Consider the following 9,058-nt stretch of genomic DNA (forward strand, 5'->3'; position numbering starts at 1 on the left):
CCACGTTATGTCTTCTTTTTCTTTTCTCCCATGGTGGATTCAGTTCCCTTCGTTTTGGAATAATGAACGGCGTACAGCTGGAACTTATGATTAGATTAAACTTTTTTTTTTTAAGCGTTTCAACGATATTTGATGAGAAATGATAACATTAATTTGTAAGTTTTTTTTTTGGAAAAGGAAAATATTTAAAATTACCTCAAGAATTTTCGGGACACCTTGTATAATGATTATAATAATCCTATGGAAAAAAGAAATAAAGAAAGATAATAATGCTTTTCTTATATAGAAATGTAATTGTATTTATATAAAAATATCAAAGTTATTGAAATATATAAATTTTAAGAGAAAAAAAATCAAATATCTATATTATTTTCTTATTAAATATATCTATTATTAAATATTATATTAGTATATATTGGTAAATATTAATATTATAGTCATAAATTATATGTAAATGTACATATAATATATTAATTTTTAAATAAATATTATGACTTATATGTTTAAGTATTTATCGAAAAATCTTTCTATACATGTAAACCACTCTTACTCGAATAACGAGGCGATAAATATCGACCCATTACAGTGACAAGAGGTGTTATCGAAAACGTGCGTTTGAGAGCAATAAACTTTGAGGGTAATAAATTTCATTGTAATCCTTGGGTCAAGGTTAAGAGTCCTATATTTTTACCAGCCACTCGATAATTTTTAACTACCGTTATACGAGAGAAACTTCCTGTCTGCAACTCGTGTCTTGAATTTTTTCCAATATTTTGTATAACACAATCTTCGCAGCAACAATTCATTTTAACTACTTAAAATTAAACAATCTCCTCAAGCTTTCCAGTATATCTATATAAACTTTTAAAAATAATCTATACAATTTTCAAAGTAAATATAATAGAGAATAAATGTAATTAATTAATCCATAAGGATTAATTAAATTATCCTTTAGAATAGACATATACAAATACAATGAAATTGAAAAAAAAATGAAAATTAATTTTAATTTCCATCAATGTTTCCCATAAAAATAATTATAACCTATATCTATTAACACTTGTAACCAACAATGTTTTAACCTTGAAAATATTTGTCATTAGATACTCTTAAAAAAAAATCTTATGCAAAATCTTCATTATATTACCCTCCAATTACACATAAATAATCCTGTTCCAAAATCGACTCAACGTTTCTCTCATTTCACAATCGTCGTGTAGCAAAAATGGCCGTGCAACTTTTAATTCGATTACACAGTAAGATGCGTGCTCACGTCTCTGTTGGACGGTGTAAACGGTAAATGGACGGTTCCATAGAAATGGCATAACCACCCCTCTGATACGCAAGAGCTTTCTCGTGTCCTGTGTGTCTCTCGTCACCCCTCGACCAATCTCCTCTGCACACACCAATGTATTTTTCACATGACCACCCTTCTGCGTCCACGATAATATCCCTCGTGGCACGTCCTGCCCACATTTCGTCCAGCTTTGCCATTTTCATCTTCTCTTTCGTTCTCGAGGCGTTCTATTTATCAAACTGGAGAGAAGAAACTGAAAGGTGGACCTTTTGTGCCGGATAAATGGCCAGGATTTGTGTATCGGCCGTTTGGATAAGATGTCCGACTTCTGGGAAAAGAGATTGTTTCATGGTTGTTTGTCGAGTTTCCCTTGTGTAGACGTGTGTTGAATAATCGTGACCAACCATAGATGTTTCCACGAGTGATTTTATCCTGGAAAAATAAAATTTGTTTTATTTCATGTAATGTTACTATTACATTTGATCAATTCTTAAAATATGTAGATCATATTGGATCAAGATCATTATTGTGAATACAAATATCAAGTTACTTTTCATGATTTAATTCTTTTTTTAATTAATTTCTTGTCTTTTCAATATAGAAAATTTGTTTGTATTTTCAAAATACTTATAAAAGAATATACATCTGTTATTTATTCTTATATGTACAATTTATGATAAAGAAATTTAATATTTTAATGAAAATTTAATCATAAAAATTAAGGGATTAAATTAATAAACTTGTTGCAACAATAAAGTTAAAAAATTTACAATTATATGAATTATAGATAGATAATAGAAAGAATTATTGTAAAAGTATTGTATAAATTTATAAATCATGAATCATGTATCTATTACATTTTTATATCTTTCTTTTCTTTTCCCAAATTTATTTTTATTATATTTGAGATTAAATGATTGAAATCCATTTTATCATATCATTCTATCATCTCATTCATTAATAAATTTTGAATGATTATGTTTTGGTTGTTTGGAGAATATTACTACTTCCAAAGTATTTGTCTCTCTCTTACACACTTCCTCTTCCGTTTCAAACGGTGTTCAGCTTGCCATAAACACATCCCTGGAGATTTGACTTCAGTAGACGACACTTCCAGAGAGCATTTTCACGTTTCCTACCTGCAGCCTCGATTTCTATATTTACGTTCACCACGACGAATCAAAATTCACGCCCATGATTGAATTTGCCTACCTGTAAAGGGATCTCTCGTGAATTCTCTGTGTGCATTTTGGATTCTAAATTTCGAGCGAGAAAATTTTTGAAAGAGGATTTCCTTAATTTAAAAATCGCTGCTATTTCCATAATTTTGATCGGAGAGATTTAAATTTCTGGAAAAGAATTTTTAATTAAAATCAGAAAAATACTTGTGAAAAAAATTGAAGAAAATTTCTGAAAGAAACAGTATGAATATATTTATCAATAACGATTCTTTTATATTTATTTCACATTTAAGAAATAAATGAATCTTAAGGAAATACAATTGAGAAATCGTTATTTTAGCTGCTTTGGTTGAAAAGCAGCGTTTGTGTTTAAAATTGAATTGAAAAAATTTTTAAAAAAGGATTTTCTTTCTTACTTGAATCATCGTTATTTTATATAATTGTTTTAATCAAAAATTATTCATATTATATTTCAACGAAGAAAATTTTACGAAATTTTTATATATATAATTATATTTGTTCATGTTAGCTCACGTATTAATAAAAAAAAAAAAGAAAAATGAAGAAAATTTTTAAAAGAAATTTTTCTTTCAGAAATAGCGTCAAAATGGCGGTCGTATAGGCTCTATTTAAGAACGGAAGCAAATTTTTGAAAATGTCGGGCTAAGCGGTACCCTATTATAGGTCCCGTTTAATGGTTGTACAAGATATCGAACTTTATACCTGGCGCGATATAAACTACAAAAACCTATAAAATCGAAATATATCTACTTACAAGGTCGATAAGCATTCCCTTTCTTTCTGTTCCAGGCTGATGTTTTTCTTTGTAAACTTGTAAATAAAAGGCCTCAAAGTGTACGGCGCCGTGGAGAAAACGTTTCACCCGTTCGAGCTGTGCAGCAGGTCAGTTAATTTAAATTAAAATTAAATTCGAATTGATATAATTTAGAAATATATATATATATATAGAATTTTGAAATTTTTACTTTGAAAAAAACAATACAAAATATTTAAAAATTTTATTTTTATCTATATTATTATATATAACATTTCGCATTTATCGAATCTTTTACTCGACCTAAAGTTCTAAAATTTAGAGACACGTGTACGATTTAACTGAATTAACAACAATCTCACCTTCTCATAAAACTACAAGATTATTGAGGTGTAGGTACTGTTTTCGCAATTTGTGGTAAGAAAACGATGCGGACAATGCGTCTAAGACGAAAATGGCGTGGGAGTTGCGTTATGTGGCAATCGATACATGCGACAAGACGTTTATGAAACCCTTTCGATGCGACATATCACTGTTTCACTGTATTCGCTAATGTTTCAGGCTTTCCCGCGTGTTCCAGCCGGGAACACTGGCCGGTATACAAGGTGAGTTGCGCACGAGCCCATTTCTGCATTTTCTTTGGCTTATCGTCGCAAATCAGTGTCTCTCAACCTTTTTGAAATATTGCGAATTCCTTTTCGGAATGTTCAAATAATGAATAACATGTTACAAATATTCTTTTTCATATAAGGTAAGAAAAACTTTGATTTTTTTTATTCCACCGAATGATTTTTCGATATTCTTTGAATTTTCTTTCGAAATATTCAAATAATTTAGAACCTTTCTTTTTCATAGAAGATAAATGTTAAAATTAGCTGTTTTGATACTATTAGTTAAGTAAAATATTGCAATGTAATTACATTAAAATAAACAAATTTCAAAATTCACAGGTTGGGAATCACTGATTTAAATAAAATCATTATCACGCCCACGATGCCCACATTCTACAAACATTTCTATTCCACAAAGTATCGATCTTTGAAATTTATTTTATTATACATGTAAACGAGTGTTACACTTGGAAAATGTCTACGAACAACGACACTTGGCAATCAACTATTTTTATCAACCGATTCGCAATACACCTCAAAATACAAACAGCATTGCAAATGGAAAACAGTTATCTATAAAAAAAATGAAGAACAAGAGGAAGATACATCATCCATTGTTAAAATGATCCCGATAGATGTCTCTTTGAGACAAGACGAGTTAATTCGTGTGTCATGGCCGACCTCGAAATGTCGAGCTAAAAAGTCGGGACGATAACGTACTTGCCGTAAACAGAGGATTGTATACAACTGCGTCGCACTAAACCCATAGCCACTAAACCGCGCATACTACCTATAAATGGGCGAGGTTGCTATAAAGCCCATTCATGATCGCGTCTCCTGTACAACAAACGTCAGGTGGTTCACGCCTCCCCCGCGATTTATCGCACACTCTTGTTCAAACGAGAGTCTCGTGCTTCGTATTTCCCAACCACGATGAGACAAGACTTAAATGATAACAGATGTAGATATGTAGACAGTAGATTGGTATTTTTTTCAATAAGATTTAATGTAGTGAAAATTGAGAGGTTAGATACTTAATTATATCATTGTCATACCGATTTTGTAAAAAAATGAGATTTTAAAATGAGATTTTCTCATTTTGATTGAGATATTTCATATGATTTTGAATAGCATTGTGAAATCGAATTCTTATAAAATATTCTTTTTATTTTTTAATAATGTATCATGAACATATTAGTATAAGTATGATTATTAAAAGAATTTTAATTATTTGATTATATTGATAATGATCTTTTATGTAAAATCATAATCTTTTATGTAGAATAGCATTATATTCAATATTTATATTTAATATAACAATTGATGTTTTATTAATGTATATATCAGACTTATTATTAGCTAATTGAAATTTTATATTATGTATTTTACATTTTTAAAATTAGAATAGCATGTATCTATCTACTATGTGAAAATCAAAAAATAGAAAAAACCAGAAATTATTAATTTTCTTGTTCTTTAGTAAATATTAGAATGAAATAAATATTGCACATCTTTTAAAAATAAGTGTAAAATATTTAAATTATTCATTATATATTCAGCTATATGTTTCTCTGTAAATAGATTTTCAATTATAAATTAAAGTTTAAAAATTAAATTCAAAAATATTGCAAATAATACATATATTTTGATATAATAAATTTGTTAGTAAATCTATTCATAATCAATTGAAACAATTTTCTTAAATATTAAACTTAAAATTAGACTGAATAATAAATACTAACCGATATAATAAATTTATTCTGATATAATAAATTTCTAAAAGTCAAGTTTTCAAATTTGAATAATACTAGATAATAATAATAGATAAACTTTAATATAATAAATTTGTCAATAGATTTAATAATCAACTTCATATGAAACATTTATGAAATAATTTCATAAAACTAACTGAATAAAATTAAAAATTAAAATTAGATTGAATAATATAAATCAGTTTAAATATAATAAATGTTGATAGATTCAAGAAACAAATAAAATAGTTTTAATAAAAATTAATTGAAAAATAGATTAATAGAAAATTAATACAGATTAACTCTGACAATAAATTTGTTAATAGAATTAATAGCCAATTAAAATAAGAATCAAGTTCAAAAGTAAAACTAAAAATATAGATCATCTTTGATAGAAGATTCAAAAATCAATCTTAAAAATAGTTTGAATAATATAAATCAATTGTGACAACAAATTTGTTGATAACCTATAAAAATAATTTCCTAAAAATATAATCTGAATAAAAATTCTTTAACATAATAAATTTACTAATCAATTATTTAATAATTTCGTAAAAATCAAGTACAAAATCAAACTGAATAATACAAACCTTTGATATAATAGATTTGCTAGCAGTCAATTGAGACAATTTCGTAATTTCCTAGTCAATTAATTGACACATGGTCTCGCGCGTGGCGCGCTCTAGTGGCGCGAGAGTTTGATGGACAGATGGAACGCGTATGTGCCACCGGAGTTGTTGTCAGACCGTTTTACTTTACTGCCCCATAAAAGTACCGAGATTTAGACTGCAATACTGCCGTGACGTATTGTCGGCACTCGTCCGCGCGTGCACATGCATGCTACGCGCCATCGTGTACGTGGATTCACGCACCGGCATGAGATTGTGGCAGTCGCGAGACATCATCCATTCCTCCTTTTGCGCGTGACGTCACTCGTGTAAAATACGTAGCAAGAGAACGGTCGAGGACTCAAGTCGTTTGTTCGCGGCCGACTCCTTGAATCAGTTCGCAGTATAGTCGTGTCAATGGAAATGTGCCTCGAATGGATAATGTGGCTATTAGGACGATTGCTTTCACTGTATGTTGAATTGTTTCGGTGTTTGATGGCTATGAGCCCTTTATGGCCTTCGATTCAACGTTATTTTCATTTTCTCGAGTCTTACTACAATGTTAACATTTCTTGTTTTATTTTTAAACATATTGGAATAATAAACAGATTTACAAGAATTATTGAATTGTCACGATTTAAAATTATTGAAATAAGAAATTTATTGGAACATAGAATTTTCTATTTTAGATCAGTTTATATTTTATTATTATAATACTGCATATATCGTTCAAAGAAAAATTTGTCTAAAAGAGGTTAGTATTTGATATTGTACGTTTAAGAATAAAATCTAAACTATATAAGTACGAGGCATCTATTGACTATCTTTAATAATAATTGAATAATTAGAATATTTTCAACAATTAGCCGATGTTCAACTAAACACAAAAAATTTAACAACGATAAAGATTGATCGTTACTTCACAAGATAATAAGTATTGTAAAAAAACGTAGTATTCGAATTTACGAATTGATAAAATCGTAAAATAATATTTTTTTCTCATTGCTTCTTAAAATATTATTAAAAAAAATCGAGAAAAATAAAATTCATTATATCAACAGGCATCTAAAATATACGTACGCGAAATATTGTAATGGCGCGAAAACTTACATAGGCAAGGGATTTATCATAAGCAAGGAAAAAGAATATAACAGTCGAAGAAATCTGCAGTTCGTCAATCAGATCAGAATTCGGGAACAGTCATTTTTCTTTTATTTTTTTCTAGCCGAATCAAGAAAAATGTTAGAAGTTTGAGACGCGGCATGTTGACGAGCCCTCGGCGCGCGATATTCAGGCTTTCGTGTGTATATGCGTGTATATATCCGTATTTCGTTGTGTCGCTGGTTCACGCGCGACGAAGAGAAGGGAGAAAGATAGATTAGAGGTTGATAGGCGAGGGTAGGAAAGGGGTACGGGGTATAACGGCGCGGCAGCGCGCGAAGTGGAAGGGGGAAGAGGGAGACGTGTCCGTCCAGAGTTTGGTTGTCAAACGATCCGATAGATCGCGCTCGCGTCGCAGTTTAGCCCGTTTGCGCGTCGAGCCGCGGGCAGAGCTCTCAGTTGACGCTCAGTTCGGCTCAGCGAGGCCAGAGAGAAGAAAGGGAGTCTTTTCGTGTGTGTAAACACCGCGCGTGTGTGTTCGCACCAGTCACAGTTCCATGGGGACCGTGCAGCTGAGGAATCTATAACCTGCGTGCTCTCCGTTATATCCGAATCCAGGAGTCTACTACCTGACTTTCCGAGACAGAAAGGAAAAAAAAAGTGACAAAAGAAATAGCATTCGGTCCGACCACGAACACTCCGTTTCTCCTGACTGTGGCGATCCTTGACGCGAATTTGTCTATTGAAGTTTCTTCGATTCGAATCACACGTCTGTCTAGTCTAATACGGGCAGATTGAAACGAAGAAATATTTGTTAGGAGGAATAAGGTGAAATAAGATAGAAAAAAAAAGTGACTGGTGAGGAAGAAGTGCGCGCTCGAGTTGACGTGTGTGCATTCGAAGTAATGAGCAAGGTGACAGTTTCCTTTGAGGAGACGACATGCAGCTCGAGCATGGCCTGGATCGGGACGACGATAACAAGATTGGTCGAGCAGTGAGAGAGACGTGCTCGTACCATTGTTTGACGTGCTCATCGATTCACTTTTCGTGGAAATTACGATTGCCAAGTGTCTTTTTGACATGTTCCAAGAGTGTACTATTTGTTGATCGTTTCGAGCATTCATTGTTGCCGGTGACGTTCGACGATCGCCAAGTTCCGTCGAACGCGCGAAACGACATCGACCGATCCGAATAATAGAATAAAAACTGTTGTTTCACATCCATTACGAATATATCTATTACGAATAGTTAACCCAACAATTCTTTACAATCAGATATCTGTCAACGTACATTTTTAAAGAAGTGCTGTGTCAATTTTTTTGTTTTCGTTCATTCCAACATCGCGCTTCTCGCATCGTATCTTAATTACCGGTCACCGTCATTGCTGTTCGACCACCTGGATTGCCTGGACATCATCATTGGGATTCCATTGACGGTGTGACTGGATTCTCATCGACGACGTGTTCGCACGTGGTTACTTGTCGCCCATCAACCTCAATCGCAACCTCGGTCGTCGTCTCGGACGCGTTGTCGCGGTGGTGGTGGTGGTGTTGGTGCATGGACCTCTTCTCGACGGATTTGCTACGCATTTTATCGCGCCCCTGGGCGTCTTCGTCTCCCTCTCTGTCTATTCCTGGTCTCGCTCTATAACGTATTTCCATCCTTCTCCTTCAATATTCCGTTTGCTCTCTCTCTCTCTCTCTCTCTCTCTCTCTCTCTCTCTCTCTCTCTCTC

The 9,058-nt window shown here is 32.2% G+C and overlaps 1 protein-coding gene and 2 long non-coding RNA genes across 6 annotated transcripts in view; 1 reads left to right on the forward strand and 2 right to left on the reverse strand.

The window, feature by feature from the left end:
- On the reverse strand, positions 1-891 carry LOC116185018. Its single transcript, XR_004149723.1, has 3 exons — positions 717-891; positions 196-238; positions 1-83 (listed from the first exon to the last, which is right to left on the reverse strand). It is a non-coding gene; the product is annotated as an uncharacterized LOC116185018 (long non-coding RNA).
- LOC116185015 overlaps positions 1-4,042 on the forward strand; it is a 108,196-nt gene extending 104,154 nt beyond the window's left edge. For all 3 annotated transcript variants that reach the window (XR_004149713.1, XR_004149714.1, XM_031508415.1), the window contains 2 exons: positions 3,289-3,381; positions 3,815-4,042. Coding sequence is in view for 1 of the 3 variants with exons in the window: in XM_031508415.1 (XP_031364275.1) it covers positions 3,289-3,381; positions 3,815-3,862 (141 nt within the window). In the remaining 2 variants the exon portion in view is untranslated. The remainder of the gene's footprint in view (positions 1-3,288; positions 3,382-3,814) is intronic.
- LOC116185016 lies at positions 1,168-6,712 on the reverse strand. Of its 2 annotated transcripts, XR_004149721.1 has the most exons (4): positions 6,206-6,712; positions 3,254-3,370; positions 2,305-2,509; positions 1,168-1,729 (listed from the first exon to the last, which is right to left on the reverse strand). It is a non-coding gene; the product is annotated as an uncharacterized LOC116185016 (long non-coding RNA). The 2 variants fall into 2 exon arrangements; XR_004149720.1 differs by lacking the exon at positions 6,206-6,712 and having other exon boundaries at positions 3,254-3,391.
- Between the last annotated feature and the right edge of the window lie 2,346 nt (positions 6,713-9,058).

This window comes from Apis dorsata, unplaced genomic scaffold, assembly GCF_000469605.1.
Source record: "Apis dorsata unplaced genomic scaffold, Apis dorsata 1.3 scaffold_85, whole genome shotgun sequence".
In the NCBI taxonomy this organism is placed as follows: Eukaryota; Metazoa; Arthropoda; class Insecta; order Hymenoptera; family Apidae; genus Apis; species Apis dorsata.